We start from the raw sequence: 23,106 nt of genomic DNA on the forward strand, positions 1-23,106 counted from the left end.
CTGTGTGGAAACACTGGCTGATTTCACTTTCTTGGGTAGCTCTGCTTTCTTTTAAAGCAAAAGCTTTAACAAATTATTTCAAACTGCAAGACCCGTATTCTTTTAGTTGTGACATTTTGGCCCTTTAAACTTGTTAAATCCATCACGTTAGAGTTAAGGATGCAAATAGAAACACCTTGGAGATGTGGATCCCCACTGCTGACCTGCTTCCTGCCTTCATGTAGGCTTCTGGGTCACACATCTTTGAAAAGAAATTAGGACAAGTGTGCAGTAATAGTTTGTTTCTCACTTGTACTAACTGTAAGAAGACGAGTGTTGGATGAAGTTTTTGTCGTTCTGTCCCAGTCTGACCGCTGGGAATGCTTTGTTTATCCAGCTCAACCACTGGATCAAACCAGAAATAACCTTTTTTTTTTTAAAGCGGACCCTTGAAAGTCAAGCTTGAACTCAGGAGACTTGAACTCTGGAAATAGATTCAAGGAAGGAAGGAAGCAATCTTGGCCTATTTTTTTTGAACCGGATGAAGGGTATGGAACGTAAATGTCATATAAATCAGTATCGATCCCCTCCCGAGAATAATTCATCCAATACATATGTATTGGGTTTATTTTCCACTTCAAGGGAATGTCTTGAATACACTTTTGACAACACACAGCATAAAAACAAAACACGTGTAACTTTCAAGATCCATTTATTTGAGTTGATACAGTACTACAGAGGCATTGTGTTGAGTAGAAATACACCCGGGTGGATGAATTAAGACATTTTACAGGATTTGAGAATCTTTTTTTTTACTCTTAGAAATACACGCCCCAACCACTGCTTTCACAATGAGATGATGCCACTCGATGTATGCGTTTGTCTGCAGTGCGACCTGAACACAACACGCCGTCTAAAGCGGGCCGAAAGCACGAACAGGGAGTATTGGGACAAAACAATTTAAATGGCTTGATCACCAATAAATACAAGTATAAAAACACATTGATAATAATTTTCATTATCAAAAAAAAAATAAAGAAAAAGTTGTTCATGAAAGATACCAAAGGCACACAACTTAATCCACCTCGGCAGTCCAGGATCACCAAGACAAAAAAAAACAAAAAAACGTTGGCAATAGCCATCAATAGTAATGAGCCTTAACAAAAATAATACTTAAATAACATAATAATACTAATTTATTATTATTGTCATAACAATATCCAGTCAAGTTTTCCTATGATTAGACTTACTGCTAACTAACAGATATGCACCACGTATTTCCAGTTTGGCAGAGATAAAGTTTCATCATCAGATTCTTTCCGTTGCTTTCTTTCCTTTTTCTTCTGACGCATTTCGGACCTCTCCAACTTTGGTGGAGGTGCAAAAGCAATATTCTTAGGGTCAGCTATTGATACATAGATGAGTACATAATCTTGCGTTTTGACCTTATGCCAATTCATATTTATTTCTGCTTTTTGGAGGTTTTTGAATGAACTACTTCTGAACTTCTCTCCCCCGCACGTGTAGCAAAACAGATGGAAACTGAGACGACACCAACTTCTGATCAGATTTGTCCAGAAATTTGAATACTTCCAGCAAGGAAGTATTTTCTGCCATAACATAAAGCAATATAAAGTTTCTTATATTTTGGAAAATCAAAAACAGAAGCATAATGGAACAAAAATACTAACATAGTATAATTTTCTCACTGTAAATCCAGTTGACAATAAAATGCAATAAAAAAAGGCAATAAAATGCAATATAATACGCAACGGGTCTTTCATTGGAATCAATACCCAGGACCTTCACACGAGAGGACCACTGCAAACATTCCACATGTGATCCATTTCCTCGGGGTCATTTACTGCATGGTTTTCCATCCACATCATTTGATATTTTGGATGATGTCAGTCACCGTTCTCCCACTTTCTGCTGCTGTGGAAAAGTCTTACACACTTTTGTATTGTCACGCTGGACGCACGAATCACACACACCGCCTGACCCTCATGACAAGCTGTATCAACAGCCTGCGGCACCTCGGATCAAAAATCAAAAAGAAAATGAAAACAAACGTGACGTAAAGCCAATGTGGGGATGATTTCATTCACCGATGGGGATTCCCAAGTCAAAGTCCAGAGGACTCCCATTAGTCCCCGAACTACCCATTCCTCTGAATCACGCCAAACCATTTCATTTTTGGTATAACAAAAAACTTTCCATCTACTCCTTCTACTCACTTTCTTTACTTTCACTATTCTACATTACGTTTCCTTCAAAAAACAAATCTAACTCCTTGACCTTTCCTGTGTTTTACAGGAAAGTCCTTTTTAACCTCATCACCATTCCAAGCATCACTCTTTCACACGCTTTTCTTCTCCCTCTAAGCTATAAATCTCGACTCGCTGCCTCTTTCTTACTCTCAAATGAAAACAATAGCTGGCTAATTGTGCTTCGTTGACATAATGGACCAGTATACACAGCTGGAGGGCTGAGCACGCACCGCAGATCCCACCTGTGCTGAGTCGGGCCAAAGGCTGATAGCGATCTCTAGCACCAACACGTCTCCAGCCTTTGTCTGAAGAATTTGCTGAGTCATCAGCAGCCTAAACAAACAATCTTACTGAGCTGTTTTCAAGAGCTTTCGGGTAAGATATTAACAAGCCCGACAATAGAAACCGCCATGTGTCTTTGGTAAGAAAAGAAAAGAAAAGAAAAGAAAAAGATGCCTGTTCTTTCAGGTAACCCCGAAAATATGAAACCTCCAAGGTTAAGAGAGCCAGGCACATTCCAGGACTGTGAGATGGTGTCTGCCCCATCTCCCTTCACTAAACGCCCCACGAGGTGAGTCCCTCCAGACCTCTGGTGCTGCCAGCAAATCTGTGCTCAACCAAACCAGCTAAACTGCTGACAAACCAAACTATGGGCTTAAAACACTGACAAAGAACACAGAGGAGGTCTCTCTGAGGCAGCCTGAGGATCCCGGCATATCTGCGTGTGATTCTACATGTGGAAGGAGCCGGGGGGACCGGGGGGGGGGAGGAGAGGAGACTGTTTGATCTCAACTGAGATTGACCTTTGAACCCCAAAACAAGTAAAGCTAGTCAGCTGTGCGCTGAAGGCCCTGGGTTTCTCCACATTCACAAACAATATTTTAAAAAAAAAAGCACAACTGGTGACAGGTTGGCCTGGCTTTTCCCTCCACTTTAAGGAAATGACATACATAATTTTTTTTTAAAATTATGAATCAAAAAAGGCACTTCCTACATATTCCCTAGTATCATACACATATATAGGACATACACTTTTATGAAGGTATATTTGCCTGTGTGTTTTACAAGCGCAGACGCAGTTATATATGCTGAGTATGTATATATATGTTTCTCATCACAGAGTAACATAATTATATATGTCAGTTCCACACAAAGAGTTGGAGACAAGGAGCTTTGGACTCTTCCAGTAACAGCCAGCGCCCACCAGTTTTGCACTTAAACCTAAAAAGCTACAAAAATATTAATAAATAATCAGCAATGTCAGTTATTTTTGGAACAAGACCCTGGTTTGTTTCTTTTCTTTCTTTTTTTTTTTTTTTTCTACAAAGGAAGTAAAGATCACAAAAGCATGTGCTCTGTGTGAGTTTTAAGGTGCTTTTGTAAACTCAAACTCAAATTGGGTCGTGCACAAGGAGAGCCAACCAGTTGCTGGTTGCTGCGTTTGTGATTCTAACTTGCCTTCTTGCTGAATATGTAAACATGTTGAACACAGCAAAGTCTATGGGGCGGGCCAAGAAAGCCGACTGGGTGGCATTCTCTCGTGCCAGATCCTTTCTAACCCTGACAGAATTTCCTCGTATGTGTGTGTGTGTGTGTGTGTGTGTATGTATGTGCGAAAACATATCATTTCCATCAAAATGTCAGCCCCATTTGGAAAACCACCACTTCCCAAAAGGTGTATCCCAGTAACACACTGGTCGTTTAATGTCACCTATAAACATCTGCACACACACACACACACACACAGACACACACACAAACACACACACACACACTGTCAAGGTCATTTCCCTCTGCTTCCTATCTCTCTCTGCCACCCATCTGTTAGGTGAGGTTGCTGCTGATGTCCAGGGCTTGCTGGTACACCTGAGTCATGTCCTCCAGGTCCCCCAGCAAGGAGAAGCTGCCATTGTCCCCCGGGGAGCCCTTCGTTTTGGGGCCGCGGCTGAACTTGGATCCCTGGAGCGGCGGGGCGGCCTGGAAGCCCTTGAAGTTGGCGAGCTGCAGCAGGTTTTCCGCCGAGGCGCAGGCCCGGATGTTTGGCCGGAGGTGGGCGGTGGAGGGATGCCACTCCGCCCCGCCGAGGGAGCTGGGCGACAGCGACAGGGCCGAGCTGTCCTCCCCGACTATGCTGGAGGGCCGACTCTGACTGCGGGACAGGCCCGAGTCAGCGGAGGGATGGGGCTCGCCGAGTGCACCGGCCACCGCCGCCGCCGAGGGAGGCCCGCTGTAGGTGGAGTACTTGCCGTTGCGCTTCAAGATGCCCTTTCTCCCCATCACTCTCTTGGGCGGGGAGGTGGCTAGCAGGGACATACTGGCACCCCCTAAAAGCTCGGAGGACTCGCTGCGCTCTGGCGAGGAGTAGTACCCTGATTCCCGCTGTTGGTTGTTCTTTAAGATGCCTTTCCTGGGCAGAGAGGGCACCATCTTCGCCGGAGAGCCTCCTCCCAGACTCAGCTCCTCTTCCTCTTGATCTGGACTCGAGGCCTCGTCTCCACCTTCGGCTTGTTGAGGCAGCGCCGCCTGGCCCAACAGCACTTCCTCCAGACTGGCAGACCGCTGCTCCCCAGAAACCCTGGTCTTCAAGATGCCTTTGGGTCTCTTCAGACCCGGCTTGTCCTCTTCTCCACAGTGGGCCTGTCCTGCTTCGACATTTTCCTTCTTGGACTTTTTGGGCCTCTGGCGCAGCAGCGAGGGAATGGCCGCCCCCTTGGCCCCAGAACCACGTGGCTCAGTGCGGTTCTGCCAGTCGATGAAGCGGGCCAGCATGGGCGAGCCTCCGTGATCGTGTTGGGTCTCGCAGTCACACACACTGTTCTTCCAGCCCCAGTTCACCCACCAGTGGTTGGCTATGTCCTCCACTGTGGCCCGGCGCTCGGGGTTCACCATCAGCATCCAGCGGATCAGTCCTCGGGCGTCTGGCGGGAAACAAGAAGAAGAAGTAGAAGAAGAAGAAGAAGAAGAAGAAGAAGAAGAAGAAGAAGGAGAAGAAGAAGAAGAAGAAGAAGAAGAAGAAGAAGATAAAGACATGAGTTGCAATTTTGATATTGTAAGGCTCTTATAACTAAAGTGCTTTTATATCCTTTATTAACTGATCCATATTCCATTTAACGGTTCATGGACTTTGGGGTATTTTCTGGAATTTGTATAACAGAGACAAATGGTGTACCTCACAGACTGTCTGCGCTACAGCGGAACAATATTTTGTCTTCTAGTTTATGATATAATTATCTAAAAGGGCACAAGGATCCAGTGTGTTTTCAGAGCAGGGGAAAAAAAGAAATCCAACCAAAGGTTCCTGCAGTACCTGAGGACTGAGTGGGTTCTTTGTAATCGCCGTTGCTAATCTGGCGAATGAGGTTCTTGTGGTCTCCACCATCAAATGGCATTGTCCCGTAGACCAGAGTATACAGCAGCACCCCAAGAGCCCAGCTGTCCACCTGGGGAAAACAACACAAATATGGTTTATAAACTAGCTTATGAAGCATACGTGGTACACACACCTGCGACAGACCAATAAAACAAGAAGTTGAACTGTGCTTGTTTTGATGTTCTGCAATAAAAACACAGTCTTCATGTTTTGATTAAATCAAAAGTAATGACTTAGTTTTGCTTAACATCAGAGCAAAGCTATGAGTTATACTTTTGAGTTCACGTTGACATTAATGAGCACCACAATCACGTCACTAAAATCGCACAAAACATCTCTGTTAAAAGGAGCTCGTGACGCTGCAGTGCTTCTCCGGCGCATCCTTCATAGAAATGATGACAAATGCCAGTACGCTGGTGGGAAATGGCTTGTTTTTTTATGTAGATAAATCCTTTCCTCTCTGCACTGCTCTGCCGAGCAGAAGCAAGCACTTTTCTGACCACCAACCTAATGCAATGTGGCTTTCTAAGTAAGCGGTTACATAAGACTGTGTGTCCACGTGGGAAGTGGTGGGAGTCGAAGAGGGTAATGAGTCCAGCAGAGATGGCAGAGTCGCGATATCCTGGCCCCCGATGACTCGCCGGAGACGCGCTGCCATTCATTCGTCAGCAGATGACCTGTCTCAGTGTGTGTATGCGAGAGTGTGACAAAGAGGGGAATGTGTGTGTTGATTGTGGTTAAGGGGGGGGGGGGATGTTCTAAGGAATGAGCGTCTGATGGCGGCCGCTGAAGCTACGAGACGTAGTCTAGGAAGAGGAAATCAGATAGCGCTGGTTTAAAGAGCTAGTGTACTTCCTCAAAGGATCTGGACCCACATCAAGAATGTCTCTCCCTCCTGTTGTCCTTGGTCCATTCCCGAGGGCGAGACGGGGCACGAACTATTGTTGCGTTCTAATTTCGTTGCCTGTGTTTGCTGTAATTTGTGGCCTCACCCCAAGCGGGGGTTCTGTAATTTTGATTGCAATCGACTGCTGTAGTTTTTAGCACTCTGGAGTAAATTATAGTGAATTACGCTAAATTGAATGGTTGGACTTGAATATCTAAAAATGAAAGTTTTTTTTTTTTTTTCCTGTTTCGTTGCTTTGTTTTATGTAACCAATGCAATTTTAGAGACGACGCCCTTCAGAATGAGTCTGGGATTGCCAGATAAGTGGCTTGGGGGAGACGATTTCACTCTCACTTTCACCAAAACTATTTGACTTTGACCATGTGTGTCTTCTTTGAGGCTGTGGAAGCTCATTCCGAGCCCATTAAGATGAAGAGAAAGTGAGGAAAAACTATCCTCCAGTTCCTCACTTCAAAGGACCCAGACCTTGTGGGAAGGGGAGGACAGGGAAGGGATGCAGACAGTATCTGAGCTGACCCACTGCGGAGATGCAAGAGAGGCCTCCCTTTGACTGGAGACTAACAGTAATCTCATCAAAGAAGCAGAAAATAAAGTCCATCCACCTCTTTGTGTTTGGCCTATGTGGTGATGATAATCACAAGTGAGATAATACTTATCAAAGCTATATAAGTTGAGCAATCTGGGAGGTTTAGACCTGAGTTAACAACCAGGGAGGACAATGATGATGATGGATACATAAAAGGAAATCCTGTGCTGAAAATGTTAAATCGCACACAAACAGCCACGGTTTGAGACGTTGTCATTGTTCACTGGGCCTCACCTCTGGGCCGCGGTAAGGTCTCCCATTGACGATCTCTGGTGAAGCGTAGAGCGGGCTGCCGCAGAAGGTTTGCAGCAGCTTGTCCTTATGGTAGAGGTTGGACAGCCCAAAATCAGCAATCTGTGGAAACAGGGGGACGTCTGAATTTCGCCATAGCCGTGTTGATCGTTCATCCCACACACACAAAGATCATTTGAGGTGGGGTATCTCAGTCGCAGAGAGAGGGGCAAACGTACCTTAATATTACAGTTTTCATCCAGTAGCACATTTTCCAGTTTCAGATCCCTGTGCACCACTCCATTCTGAAAAAAAAACAAAAAAACACACACACGGCAATGATTTATGCATCAGTCGATACATTATTCACTAGACATGGATCAGAGTGATAAGCACTCCATTGTATTCAGAGATGATTTACTCATACGGAGCTAGCTCGTAGCTCTCGGGGGAAATCAAGGCAGCTTGTTGGCCTAGCACTCTTTAATTGGTCTTGTCCCCTCTGGGGTCTCCATGCTGACATCTGCTGCCATTCTCTTTTCAAAATTGACTCACATGTGTCACGTAAACACGAGCCTGTAATTACCACCCTGTATGAATGATGTTCTCATACCATCAAGGGATTAAAAATCAACTATATACTATTAATGTTAATGCCTGGGTTTAAACAAATAAATAAAACCAACAACTCTGGAATTAACATGTGGTATGTAGACAAGACAGACAGAACCCAGCTCGGATACGGAGGAGTGACTTCACCCGTCACTCGACCCCCCCATCCCCCAGGGCTGCGCTCTGCATGGCATCTCCTATTGGTTACTGCCTGGCAGGGAGCTCATGTTCTCATGCTCCTGATTGGTGCATGCGAGGAGGAAACGGTTGTTTACTTGTTGTGTCAGTGACTCACACCCACACCACCCCGGTGGGAGGCTGTGCTTGGTGGTGATGACTCATTATTCATGGCTGTCTAGGACTCTCCTATCTGAGGATCATGACATCATCCCTATCTCCAGCTGGGGTGGGGATAAAAAAAAAGAAGAGAGGAGCCCATCCAAACAAGCCCTGTCGACCTTGGGGTTTCGATGGCAGTTAGTGAGGTGTTGCTGGAGCTAAATCTCGGAGGGGGGAAGGTTTAGAGGTATCTTGGGACAGCCATCAGTGCGTCAACAGATGAGGACAGAATTAATGCCGGGTCTGTTTGGCGCGCTGCAATCGGAGTGTAAGCCTGAATTAGAGTTGCCTGTGTTCCTTCTTCACTCAGAAACAGATGACTCCCAAACACCAGCGCCAAGAAAAGCATACTGTGTAGGGCCTGCAGATTAACTGGCTATACGGCATGCTGTGGAGGTGCATGGTTAATGTTACAATAAGCACGCGGTGGCCTCGTAAACAAAGTCTGGACGTGTGTGTGTGTGTGAGAGCGCTGCAGACGGTGACCAAGAGACAGAATGCGCTGGTTTTTCTTCTCCTTCCCCATGTACAGCATGGTACGGGTTCCCTCACCTTGTGGCAGTGGTGCACGGCGGAGACTATCTGTCTGAAGAAGTGTCGCGTCTCCCGCTCGCTCAGGCGTCGCCGCTCGCTGATGTAGTCGTACAGCTCGCCCTTGCTGGCATACTCCATCACAATCACGATCTTGTCCTTGTTCTCAAACACTGGGAAATGACAAAAACAATTGGAGTCTGTCAATATCTACTTTTTAACAGCAACAGTGAGGTGGGAGGACCACTTATAAAGTCATTCCAAGTTCGGTCTATCGTAATAGAAACACAACATGAGATAGTAATGTAAAAGTCCCCCCCCCCCTTTTTTAGTTTTGGAGGAGGAATACAAATTCCAGAGGAGCACATCTGAACATTTCTCCCGGGGTTACATCACCCTAACCCCACCTAGCGTGTCTGGATCCTTCACAACACAGCAAGGAGGGGCTGCTAACTCAATCAAGCCCACTCCTCAGAGACCGGAGCGAGTGGAGAGCAGCGAAAAACAAGAGAGAACGCAGAAAGCAAGTCACGGAGGGGAAAGATTCACTTTTTAGACAGAGGGTGTGCATTACAGTGTCGAGGGATGCCCTTGACACATCACACTCCACCTTTGCATCATGTCAACACTTTTAACAACACACCGCCACAATTTTAATTATTGTGCATCGCTTTATTGTGGCAACACGACTTTCCCTTTTTTACAGCGGACCTGGCCTCATACAAGAACAAAAATAATGCGTGACTCATTACGGGGAAGAGCATACCCTGTTTATTCTAAGATAATTCAACTGCCTCGTGTATTTCTGTGTGTAAGTTATAAAAGGAATGCTAAACTGAAGTCACGGAGCTAATCTTATATCTTCTGTTTACGAGTTAAGTCAAAGTACAACACAATTGAAATGTCTTGTGCGTTAACTGAGAGCAGCATTTGAATTAAAATGGCGACTCGCTGCACATCTGGTGACCGGAGATATGTACTCTAATGGTATTACAGTTGTATGACTCTAATGCCTTGCCAGCCCACTGCAGTCACAGAAACATATCATTCTGTGTCAGTATTTAGCCTTCCAGTGTATAATTTCAACTTGGCGGCATCCTTCTCTTCCAGTGCCATGGCATGGAGGGAATGAAAATGGCGACGCCGGGGGAGAAGGACGGAGAGAAAAGGCCGAGGGAATGCTGAGGAGATGACAACAACACAGTCAGTCCTGTTGCTCCGTATTGTACGGGTTGATTTTCCCACACAGCGGGGTCACCGGGGGTGAGGGGCTCTGCTTTCTGCACCCTTGAGTGAGCACCTTCATAGTTTATCACACTCCTTTCCTCCCCCCTACACCCCCGACAATCCCAGGGTCCTTTTAAAGACATAATCCTCTACAAAAACACACAGTTGCTGAGTGATGGTAATGCTCTCTGATTGTGACTGTCTGAGTTGCAGACGGGGGATGTAAGCCAAAGCACCTGGGAGGGCAGAGCAGAACCAGCGCTCTGCCTGGCGGACAGAGCGCTGACCTGGACTGACACTGGCGGTGATCCGTGGCGGCGTCGCGCTTCGAGGGACGATACTCATTTACCTTTGACCCCTGGTGGTGAAGTAATTACATGGCTTACATAACTCGAGTCTGTTACGGCCCGTTGGGCACGCCGGCCACCGCGACAGCCTCGCTGTCACTCAAAAGGCTTTGTTCACAGGTCGACCCTTCAGATCTGACTTATTAGCGTTGTCCGATTGCCTTCACTGACGACAGAAAAGGTGCAAGAAGATTACTATTACAAAGTGTGACAGAGGAGCGGTGGAGTACTATTGATGCCGGCAATAAATAAGCAAGCATTGGAAACTTTAAACTTTTTGATTTAGGTGGTAACATTAACTCAACAGGTCATTTATTCAATAAGTCAATTTTTTACGGAACTTAGCTACCATGACTAGCGCTCTTCAGAGTTTAAATGACCTTCTAGGCTATGACTGTAGATTGTGTATACTGTGTTTAACTTGTGTCCCCTTTGTCAGGCTATATTTGACAGTTACTACATACATGAACATGTTACTAACATTTCAGTTGGTTAGTTTGATGCATTAGATGTATTTCTTGCATTTACAGCATTCTTTGTGGTTGACTATTTGTCTTAAACGGTGAGCGCTGGTGTACCTCGCCTGAGGAGCGAAGAGCGAAAGCTGCGTTTAAATGCCCAGCGCAGCATGCTGATGGATGCAGAATGTGAGGGAGTGGTTTAAAAAAAAATCTATCTTCACAAACACATCTGGTTCAGCTTTGCTTCACACAAGGCAGTTAGCAGGGGCTCTTGAAGAGGGTGTTGCCGGATACACAAGTCGCGCGGCCTCCTATATATCTCTAAAGCCAGGTTGGGTGGAGGCCAGGCCACAACAGTAAACGGTGGGTTGGAAGAGAAACACCAAAGAGCGAGAGCATCGAGTCTGGTGGAGTTTGCTGGTGTAAGAGTAAGCCTCCTTGGAGTTTATAAAAGTGGGTGTTCCTTCAATCATTCTCCGAGGAAACACATACAACTCGGTTGCACTACGGCCCTCCAGCTGACTGCTGGCACGTTCCCATGACAAATAGTGATGTTTGTGGCATATTCACTTAGCCGATAACGACCTGGGGACTTTGACACTAAACAAAGGACAGTGGGTAGGCCGGTTTGGGCAGTGGCACACAACCGGCTGCCATTGTGCCAGGGCAGCTATCCTGAATAGGGCATAGAAACCGTTGCTTGGTTGACACAGGCATAAAAATAGACACAAATCACATGAAACCGACTCACGCCGCAGCGCCTTGTGACTTTAATGGCCTGCACGTAGACTCAGAGCACATTATGAGAGATGATTAATTGCATGCATTATGTTGAAAGACTTCAATGGGAATTGTTTAACCTTTACGCTCGCCATTAAACCCAATCTATGTTTTCTTCCAGTGAAGTTAAGGTCATTCGAAGGGGCTCGTGTTTAAAGAAGGAGCCGTTTGAGCCCGACGTGAAGGCTTTGATATTTAGAGAGTCGCTTCCTGTGGCAGATATATGCTGATGTTGCTCCAGGGAAGGCTTAAGGCCTTTCCTCCCTCTGCATAGCGCTGTCAGACAGGGTGCATGCCTGGGTGACTCAGGTCAATTCAGTATCTCCCTTGATATACACACAACCATACACACACACACACACACACACACACACACACACACACACAGGCTCATACATAGACACGAATATACAAAGACGTATATGCAAACACACATACACAAGTACAGTCTGTTTCCCAGCTGCAGTTGTCTCTAAGTATCAGCAGATGTCTGGCCCTGAGATCAAGACCAGAGGAGACAAGAGATGAGACCTCTTAGATGTGGGAGAGGCAATCCCTTAGAATACCACCGTTCTTACACACACAAACTTTCGACACACACACACACACACTCACTCAAGAGAGATCTAGGCATGCACCAGGAAAACCATCCAGACTTTTACAGGCCCAGGCAGCCAGACGCAGCAGACGAGATGAATAACATCCCAGAGCTGTAGTCCAGGTCTTATTATGACATCTGCATGTCATAACATGACAATCCTGCTGCTCGGCCACAAGTGCTGAATGAGTTGAGGGAGGGGGGGAGAGGGGTGCAATTTTGTTTTATGTGCGTTCAAGGCAAAACGGGCGTGGATGATTTGTCGCGCGTCTTTGCAGATACGCGGCAAACCCTCACCTTCATATATAGAGATGATGTGTGGGTGGCGGAGGGATGACATGATCTCAATCTCTCGACGGATGTGAACCATGTCCTGCTCGTCCTTGATCTTGTCCTTCCGAATTGACTTGATAGCCACCTGGAAACAGGGGGACAGAGGGAGCGCTTTGGTCAGCTGACTTGGAGCAAAACACAACATTTAGATTTCACAGTGACAGAGCGCCTGGGTGCCACACATTTTCCTTTTTCTCCACTTAAACTGATTACATAAGTGCACTGATTTCGTTTGGAGCGGGAAAATGAGACCAGAGCACATTTTTGTCGCACTCATTATCTTATCAGTGCACTTTAAAATGTACATGGCTCACGCAGAGCACACACTGCACACGTGACGTCTGCCTGTCTCAGTAAAAACATGTGAGCCAGCTCAGTATGTACTGTACTGCTACATAGCTTTCCCTAATACACCCCTCTGACCTCCTCACCAGACCTCGCTGCTATGACAGCCAGATGAGTCAAACAAGGTACGACGTGTCATCGTAGTCGCACACTGTGTAATTTACTCTTTTCTGTACGAAGCAAAATGAAGGTTAAAAAACAACCAGACATGCGATGCCATAATGGAGGCTTGCTTTGTCCTCTTCCAGGGCCTGAGCCTACATTTAACTAGGTAGTAGTCAATGTCTGGACCCCCCGACCCGTCTCTAAAAAAAAAGAGAGATGAGAAGTCAGATTGGCGAGGTGAAAACATGGGGTTTCCACAGCAACAAACAGCTGAGGAGGACGAGTATCAGGAAAATGAGGTGAGTTGTGAAATGTTCATGGTCCCTGGAGGAAGGCTGGGAGGGATGGAGATCAAGAGTGCTCCTCCATTCATCATCAGATGTCAGTATTTAACCTACACAGCCTGGTTTCCTCCCCCGTCCAAAAGTCCTTGAGAGGACACGACATCGTGAGCCGGTCTCTTATTTCTATTCACTCTAATTAACAACAGCTAATGGCCTACTTTTGAAATAGCCCTAAAAGCTGGCCCGCTGGGAGTTTTATTGAGGAATCAGGAGAACGGGATCGCGGTTGAGGAAGTGATTCACTACTCTACTTGCCTTGCCAATGGGCCTGCTGCACGAGGTGCAACAGTCAACAACTACACTTGATTTGACGGTTGTTCACCGTCACGGCAATGCCACCGGGGTTCGGAGGAGGTTGGGGGGGACGAGTCAGCTACAACGGGATGCATTCGAACCTCGATGCCTATGCACTCCTTAAATGAGAGGTTAGGGGCCTTTTTTTCTCTCCAAAGAAACCAATTGAGAGTGCACAGTCTAGCACATGTCACTATAATTGCAGCCTAAACATTCGGGGTTGAGTCCTGAGTTTGCTTTGATCGGGCCTCTATAGAGTCTGTTAGCTCTGAATTCTGTTAGTTTAAACTTTTGTCCTCTCCTCGCGAGGCGGTGGTATTCTGAGGAGCCCAGCTTTATTCCATTCAGCAGAAACCACAGGCAGTAGCGAGTGCCAAGCTAATTACCGTGTACATCAATAAAAATAACCCCAAACCGGAATGGTTCCCTTCCAGCGCAGGCCTTGATTACATAGAATTTAAAGAAATGATACCATAATAAACAAGACGGGGTCCAGGGGTCCACATGCTGTGTACATAATTGGGGAAAAGTTGTTTGTGTCTTAACGCTTTGTGTTTTTTCTTCACCTCATCAGATTCATCAACGTTTTACCACTAATTCCCAAAACGTAAGTAACATTGTTGACTTTGGTGTTGTTTAACAGTGAGGCAGAATGTGAGTCACCTTCCTGGATTTAATGTAGGAATTCATTCAGGAATTCATTAACTTAGGCCACAACTGAGAAATTACCCCCAAAAGTTACTTGCAAAGGCAAGAAAACTTCCTCTGTAAAACTGCTGCCCGAAACCAAAAACTTTTTTTTCCCCTCCTCCTCCTCCTCCAAAAAAAAAAAAAAAAAAAAGGCTAGTAATCAATCTTTAACAGCCATGATCTTGATTCCTCACTGCACGTTAACCCGTTGAATGAGCCAGCTCTCCCGCATTGGGCTTGAGACAAAGCCACGCATCTCTGGTGTATCTCCTCATGTTCCCCTGCCCTGACCCCGATGTGGATCGTTAAACAGGACTTCAGATCAGCCACTTGCCAGCTGGCCGGGCTGGCCGACACAGCTACGCTTGTCCTTAAGTGGATCCCTATTACTGTCAGTCACAGTAAACAGGCGCTGCGCCGCTGCCCACGCCGGCCCCTCGCAGGTATGGATGGGGCCGGGCCCCGTCTAACCCCTCCCCTCTCCTCCTTGCCTACAACAGAGCTGTTTGAAGTGAAAGTCCATGTTTCGCTTCAGTAGAGCCTGACATCTTCCTGTGCTTTCTCAGGCCATTAAAATAGATGAAGTATTCATCACAAGCTCACCCTTCTCCGCGTTCTCCAGTCTAAAGATCACGATCATCTGCTGTGTTGCGAGAGTGTGTGTGTGTGTGTCTGTGTGTGTCGGAGTCAGGGGGGAGGCAGAGAGAGTGAGTGGGAGGAAGAGGCCCGTCACTTTTCTAGAGAACTATATTCCCAAACACAGCCAGGAATCATAATACCTCATCAACGGCACCACATATAGCAAAGGAATGTCAGTGTTTCCCCCCCACCTCTCGCGTACCTCTCCAGTGAATCCATTGTTGGGGAATGATGTAATCTGGTACTTTAAGCTTGTATTAATATAACTCTCTAAACCCCTTATCTGAAGCTGGTTATGGTGGTGGGCTTCCCTGTGTCTCTGTACAAGCGGCCCACACCCTCCTGTCTGTGATGGATCCCCCCGTACAGGATATTAACCTTCTCCATCAATCTCATTTCCTGCTGGGGATGGCCTTTCATGTGTCACTGCCCATTTTAAGCCTGGCTGTCACCACAACCTTTTCACTATAGTCACCTAGATGGCAAATACGACATGAAGACACACAGTGTCTGTCTCTCACGGGTACACAAACATGACACAGACACATCTTGGAGGGCAGAGGTTGGTTGTTTTTTTCAGACTTTACAAGATAGAGAAAATACCGGGGACCCCCTCGTCTACGCCAATTGGTCTATTTTTTTTTCTTATGTGTAGAAAAAACAACACAACAGACATTATTAGACTTGTACTACACAGATTTGCAGACTCTACGAGTTTTAGATCGGTTAGATTAGAACGTCATGTCGGAACTTTTACACTGTAGAGTACAACTCTGTATTCTTTTTTGTTGAAATATGATGTCTTATGTGTATACAGCCTAGTAACAGTCTGGCAAACCTGTCCAGGGTGTGCCCTGCCTTCACTCAATGTCAGCCGGGATCAGATACTAAGAGAATGAATTTGAAAACATGTCATAGACCCACTGTCAAGAGTTCGGGACCCCCGAAACCCACACAGAGAACCGCTGTTCTCGAGGCCTGTGCACACGTCACATATCCCCACTGTGATCTCAATGATCCGTTGCACTCCTCCATATAATGTTGGGTTTCCACTGAGCTGCCAAGCACTACGACATATGGCTTTGCAGATTAAAGCAGACAGTCACTCAGTTCCACTTTCGCTGACATACTGAATGTGCCCACATCCAATCAATCTTCCCTAAGTGCCTTCAGCTCATTCCACACATGTGGACACAAACAGCCAGTCGCACACAAAACTTTCGCCGTCTGTCTCGCCGCATGGCTTCTCTCTGCTCCTCTCATTTGGTTTGAGGAAGGAAGGGAGCAGTCGAGGTGATTGCGTAACAGTCTCTCACCACGCGGCTGCATCTGCCATACGGACGCAAGGGACCGACCTTGAGTCAGAGGTCAAGTAAACTCGAGCAACGCAGCGCCAGACACACGTGGCCCGTGAGGTGGCCCGGCAGTCGGGCTCTGTCTGTTTTCTGCTGGTGCTCCACGTGCAGAGGCGTTGATTCTCCGAGGACTTCCCTAAGACATACAAACTCCCACGTGAAACGCGGTGGTGCAAGGAAGTCCTATACTTTACTGAGATGCTATTTAAAGTCTAAATGCCATGCTCAGGAATTTGCAGCAGATTACAGGAGAACGGAAGGCATTGGGCCAATGTGTTTTGACCTACAAAGAGTTATTTGTATACTGGCAGGTGTTTTCGTTATTTTGCCCACCCCATTCCTATCAGTGAGGGTCGAAGTGACCAGCGTTTAACGTCATGCAATAGAGACCAATAGCCCCACGAACATCAGGCTCCAAAAATAACCACGAAATTGATTTAATGTCTTCTCTGAATCTAAACAGTGTAACCTTCATGAAAGTAGGGTTTTGGTTAGGGGGGGACTACATTTAATTTGATGTCAACATTGATACCAGCGGGGCTTTATAGCAACACTACAAATGAACACACATGAACTATCTAGAGCGAGTGGCTGTCAAGAACTGTTAATCGTTCAAACAAAACATTACAGAAGCCAATTTGACTTATCTCGGGGAAACAATAACTCAAGTTTAGAATGTCAAAACAATGTATTTTGACCCTTCCAGTCAAATAGTCAGTGTACGCCTTGAGCGATTTTACAGCGCAAGTGAAAGTGACATTCTTCCCATTCGAGCTGCTGCCATGGTAATAATAATAAAATGGGTAAACATACAGAGGAAAGGACAAGGAGCCAAGTGGGACAGGCCAACTGAGAGTAGCCCTACCGAAGGGTTTACGGCTCCCCTATCAAGCATGCAGGAGCTATGAAACCATTGGGGGACATTGTTGACCTATGAGTGTCCCCCCTGGCATGTTCAGCTCATGGAAAAGCACCTCACGTCCTGCCAGACCGAGCACAGGGGTCAAATTTTGCCACAGGGGGAAATAAAATAATATTTGGAAACATGGGCCTTCCTGCAAATAAATTACAGCAGATGGTGGGCACAAACAGCCATATATATATATATATATATTGTACATAAAGTAAAGAAATAGTGTTCATAAATGTAAAGAAACAGAAAGTGTCGGATCACAGCAAAATCAAAACAAAACCGAAAGGATGCGTCTGAAACACTAAACAAACAGGAAATGTGAGTGAGCCCTCGTAGTATCTCTCGGGGACTGTTAGCGGTCTTCCATGATGTTTACTGGGACCCCTGGAGTCACATCGGTCAGTCAGTAGCTGGATTTGCACTTAAGCATCCGGTCGTGAGGCCCCGCATAGGACATGGCGTGTGCAGCCACAAGTCCCCGGACCCATGGGCCCTTTTGAGCACAGAAGGGGAATTCCCAGGGGGGCAGGACATGCACACGCCAACAAAGCACTTATTTTAGGATTTTTTTTTCTGTCGTGGCTACAAGCCCCTAAGCAAACACACACACACACAAAAAAAAGCACCATGACAGATGTTTACAGCTGCTGGAAGCCTCTCTTTAAGTGACTCACCTCTCTGCCGGAGCGTCGCTCGATGGCCTTCTTGACTTTGCCGTAGGTGCCTCTTCCCAGCGTCTCCAGCAGCTCGTATCGGTGTTTCAAATTGTGCTTGTGGTGGTGTTTCTTCACGCCAGAGTTTCTCCGTCCATCGCTGCCCGCCGGGGTCTCTTCGGCTGAGCTGCAGGCGGGCAGGGATGGAGCTGGAGGTGGAGGGGAGAGGTCACCTCCCGCCGGTTTGCCCGCTGAGGTTTGGCCCCTCCGGGCCTGGGGAAGGGTTGCCCCCCGGTGGGGCGATAAATAAGCGGTTTCCATCTCACTAGGGAAGTGTTTAAACTACCTTCCCACTGTTAAATATTTCAAACTACCTACCTAGTAAATTGATAATATAATACTTAAAGGTCTAATAATAGTAATAATAAATAAATAAATTACAAGGAATTACACGTAGCCTACTAGTCATAGCCTATTATTACATGTGGAAACTGACATTTCCAGATTGTCTCGGTTGATCAATTGCCTTTGATCAAAGTGAACAGATTGTTTTGTTCCTCCTCCTACTTATTCATGTTATTATCTTCTTATCCTAATCAGTCTACTAATTGATTAATCACACAAGTCTATAGAGGACATGATCGGTACATAATTACCTGATACATAGTCCTGTATCACAGGATAAAAAATAATTATAGTGCCAAGATGTAATAAAATAGGTTTTCAGACTTCGGCAGCAGGCAGCATGCCGGAAGCTGGATTCAAATATGATATATTGGCTATAAAATGTATGCGCAAGCTCTATCCCAATAAAATCAAAATCAAACGACTAAACCAGTGGGTCCGATCTCACTCCTCGGTCGACTGGCATGGTCTCGCTGTGTCTAACTCGGGCTCGTTCAGCTCATCTGTCGTCCTAAACGCTGCCAACACCACCGACTCACATCTGAAAGGCGAGAACGCTGCGACGAAACCGGCGTTTTGGATGAAGATGACCCTCATTTTGCCCACGGCCCCCGGTCCGGCTCCTCATTCATCTGGACTCAGTCTGTTGTGCGACTGCACGCTCCGTGCAGTGGTCGACGGCGGTAGAGGCGCGCTGGGATCGGACACTATCTCAAGCTGAGGCGTTTCGGATATTGCCATGGTCGTTCTGCTGATCCCCCCCTGCGTCTTCTTCTTCTTCTTCTGCTGCTGCTGCTGCTGCTACTTCGTGTGCCTTTCTTCTTGTTTCTCCCCTTTCTCTCTCTATCCTCAACGTGAGAGGCTGTGAATAAGACTTGCGAGAGGATCCGAGACCGGAGGCGGGGTTTACGCAGACCTCCTCCTTCTCCTCCTCCTCCTCCTCCTCCTTCCCTGTCTTTTCTCTTGCCTTCCCTCTTTGTGCTCCCTTCCCCTCTCACATCTCTGATATGAGTCTCTGCTGCTGAATTCAGGGGCGTAGCTGGGAATCATATCGACCCCCCCCCCCCCATCCCTCTCAGCACTGTATTATAGCCACTGTCATCCATCTTTGCCAATAACATCTAATCAATACAGATCAATTGGTCAAAATTCCACCCGCTCTCTCTTCATATCCAATTATGAGCAAGTGTATTTGTATAGCACATTTCAACAACGAGGCGATTCAAAGTGATTCACATAAAAGCATTGAACGCATTGAAAACACAATGCAGAAGAAAACAAGGTTTCAAAACGAGTAAGAACATGAATTAAAAAAACATTAAAAACAGTCAAGAAGCAAAAAAATAGAATAATTGATCGATGTCCTTGAATCTGGTTCCATTAAAAGCAGCAGCAAACAAACAAAAAGTCTTTAATCTGGATTTAAAGGAACTGAAGGTGTCAGCAGACCTGCAGCTTTCAGGAACCGTGTTTCAGATATGTGGAACAGAAAAGCCCAACGCTGCTTCTCCGTGTTTAGCTCTGACTCTCGGAACGGAAAGACGAACCTGAGAGGTCGGGACGGTTCATGAGGTAGCAGCAGATCACAAATGTATTCAGGCCCAGACCAGTCAGTGTTTTATAAACCAGCAAGTGCATTGTTTGTTGGCCAATTATAAGTCTGTACCTGAACCGACAGATAAGTTAGACTTTTGAAATGCTTTTATACTTCTGTTAAAAGTGTCTTAAACTTGCATTCTTTCTAATGGCCAGTGGGGGTTGAGGCCATTGGTCACAAATAGAAATCCAATTGTATAGAAGTCTATGAGAAAATGACTCTACTCCTCCCTTGATTTGTTACCTCGTTGAACATTGAAAACATTAGTTTATGGTGACCATCGCCAGTTTCAAGTCTTCTTCAATACATCATGTAGACAATCAGTATATTATGGTCCAATTTAGAGTGCAATAGATGACGGAGCAGGGCATGCAGGTAGGCTTTTGGGCATGGCTACTTTGTGGTTGACAGGTTGCTATCAGGGCTTTGTCCAGTCTGAGTGTTGTCTGAGTGTGTGTCTTTGGTTTTACAACTTTAATCCTTTTACCGAGCGCCCTCGCCCTTTTGTATAAATATATATTTTTTAAAAAGCCCAGTTTTTAGGCTTTAAAACGGAAGTCTGAAAACCAAAGGGTGACGTCTTCTTATATACAGTCTATGGCAGAAATGACAAAATTAATACACTCTAATTTCTCACTTTTATCACTGGTCAAGGTCAGAGTGTGAGCGCACACTTAGAGACAATTTTTGATGAAATGGAAAAAGACTCAAAGTTTCAAGTCTCTTGATTTCAAGGCATGCAGGGAGTAACATGATAAATGTCATAACAGAAAACAGTAATTACAAATCAATAGTGTGACACTAACGAGTATCAAACATAACTTTTACATAATGATATTCAACACACGGACAATAAACTTTGACATATTCCTCATTATTGTCCGTCTCTCCGTTTTCCTTCAGTTCAGAAGTGTTGTGCAACCTTGGAGAAGGTGTGAGCTCTACTTTGGCAATTACTGGATTGTTATGGGCATAAAGCTGCATACTGATCTCCAGAAGAAGAAGAGAAAAAAAAAGAAATCTGCTTCTTGTCCCAAACACCAGCTGCCGTACAGTTCAAAGAAAGTTTGCCTCCAGTTTTGTCAACTCGAGCGGAGGAAAACTCAAAGCACTGTGAAACAAAATTATAAAAATATATGAAATATATACGCTTTAGGTATGTAACGTTATACCGGACTGTTCTTTCCAAAATAACGAATAGCAGACCATCATATAATGGCTCTGTGTGCCACTGCCATGTTCCTACACTTCCCCTGTGTTTTTATACACAGCCATCTTGCCAAATGAATTCCTATTTGCATCTGGTTTCCATACTGAGAGAGAAAGGAGACGGATCTTAGAAGGGATTATCTAATTAATCCCATTTTTTTTCATGTGGGCTGCAATATACACCGCAGCCCACTATAAACACATCATTTGTTCGTTACCTGAACAAACTAAACGTGTTTGATGGATCGTTAACCAGAGAAAGATCTTCAGTTCAGAGTCTGTGGTACTTTTTGAGCTTATAAACATTCTGGACATTTCATATTTTAAGGCAGGCTACCATTATACACTTTTATTAATCCCCTTGGGGAAATTCTTCTCTGCATTTGACCCATCCTTGATTAAGGAGCAGTGGGCGGCCCTGTGAGGCGCCCGTTCTAATTAAGTAATATTATGAGTAGTAGATTGAAAATTTCTGCATTTCTTGAGTTGGAAATGTTCAATAGACTTCATCATGTGCATAGATTTAGTTTTTTAATTTAGTTTATTGTCTCAGTTTTGTATCATTTAAAATGTTTAAAAAAAAAGATGTTTTCATGCTTATTCTTTGCGATATTGGCAATAAGCCAACTCTTATTTCAATCATCAGACGCCCTAAGACGAATACCGGCTGTGCTCAAACAATCAGATTGTGTTGACAGCATTGGTTCTTGTTTATGTGCTTGTGTATTCCAGCTGCTAATTACAGACGGGGAGGTCTGGGCTCATGTCTATCACTTTCTGATTAACGGGGGAAATCTGTTTTCCCCTACGGTCCTGAGAATAGCTGGCATCATTTCTGAGCATTCGTGCCGTTTGTTGTCATTAAACAGGGTAAGTAGAGTGTCCAGTTATAGCAACACAGACTCTGAGATTAGTATGTGATCTGATTCCTCTCTTGGCCTCATTTGCACTCTACAGCAAGGACGACAGGAGCGGCGGTAAAAAGAGGGCCGCCACTGCCCTCTAGTGGTGAATGTGTTGTCACAAATCGATGTGAGGAAGAAGAAGAAAAACTCAAATCTGCTCATGAAATTTGGGTATGTGATTCTAGCAACCGTGGAAATAGCTCAAACAGTTCATAAACCTGCAATGTTAATGTGTTATCACTTGCTACAGCCTCCTGAAGGCACACTATTTTATTAAAGCACCGGCATAAAAAATGCTTTTTGGGAACAGCTGTAAATTAACGTAACTGCTCTGCCATACAGTGGTTTTTTTGCGCATGTTTTACGACTCCTTTGCAAGTCCATTAACTACAAGCATACACACCCCTCACTTGACAGCTGAGCATTTTCCAAAGGATAACTTTTTTCTTTTTCTTTTAATAAAACTAAAAGTGGGAATTAAAAAAAAATAAAAGCAGGGTGAAAGCTGCTTGCAGACATTGGCATGGGAAAGATCATAGCATCATAGTGATCACCCATTAAGGCCTCCGTTTCTCCGTTTTATTGCTCAGTTTGTTTTACAGAAGTTCTCTGTGGCGATACTTTGTTGGCCTGATGTGAAACTCCACAGACTTCCAGAGAACTGTTACATAGTGATGAATTGTAATCAGTTTAATCCACATCTCCATTTTAAACTAATAAAATATAAAAACGACACTGGGGAATTTTCTGCAGTGTGCTCAACTGACCTCTGACCTCGGTTTGGTTTCATCATCTCAGTCTGAGATTGTATAGAAGTGAAGCTCTGTACCTCTACCCGGTTGAGACATTATGTCGCTGCATTTTGATGCAACTTCAGGAATGCTAAAATAGTTTAAAACTGCAAAATACAATTGTGAGAATCTCAAGACATCAAGTTGATTCAAGTCTTCACTTTTAAATCCTGAAATTAAATATACTTTGTTACAGTTTTTAGTACAACTGTGTATGTAGTATTTTAAGAGAAATCTGTAAACAAACGTTAGTTGAAGTTGCAATTATTAAATTTTTAACCAGGAGATAT

The 23,106-nt window shown here is 45.1% G+C and overlaps 1 protein-coding gene across 1 annotated transcript; it reads right to left on the bottom strand.

Annotated features, from left to right (window-relative positions):
- Positions 1-690: 690 nt before the first annotated feature.
- nuak1b (NUAK family, SNF1-like kinase, 1b) lies at positions 691-18,762 on the bottom strand. Its single transcript, XM_068602904.1, has 7 exons — positions 17,931-18,762; positions 12,536-12,656; positions 8,847-8,998; positions 7,583-7,648; positions 7,347-7,466; positions 5,557-5,689; positions 691-5,167 (listed from the first exon to the last, which is right to left on the bottom strand). The coding sequence occupies exons 1-7, from the start codon at positions 18,228-18,230 to the stop codon at positions 4,074-4,076; spliced, it is 1,986 nt and encodes a 661-aa protein (XP_068459005.1). The 5' UTR covers positions 18,231-18,762; the 3' UTR covers positions 691-4,073.
- Positions 18,763-23,106: the final 4,344 nt, after the last annotated feature.

This window comes from Clinocottus analis, unplaced genomic scaffold (assembly GCF_023055335.1).
Source record: "Clinocottus analis isolate CAN_PGR_092001 unplaced genomic scaffold, fCliAna1.0.p SCAF_6, whole genome shotgun sequence".
NCBI classification, from domain to species: domain Eukaryota; kingdom Metazoa; phylum Chordata; class Actinopteri; order Perciformes; family Cottidae; genus Clinocottus; species Clinocottus analis.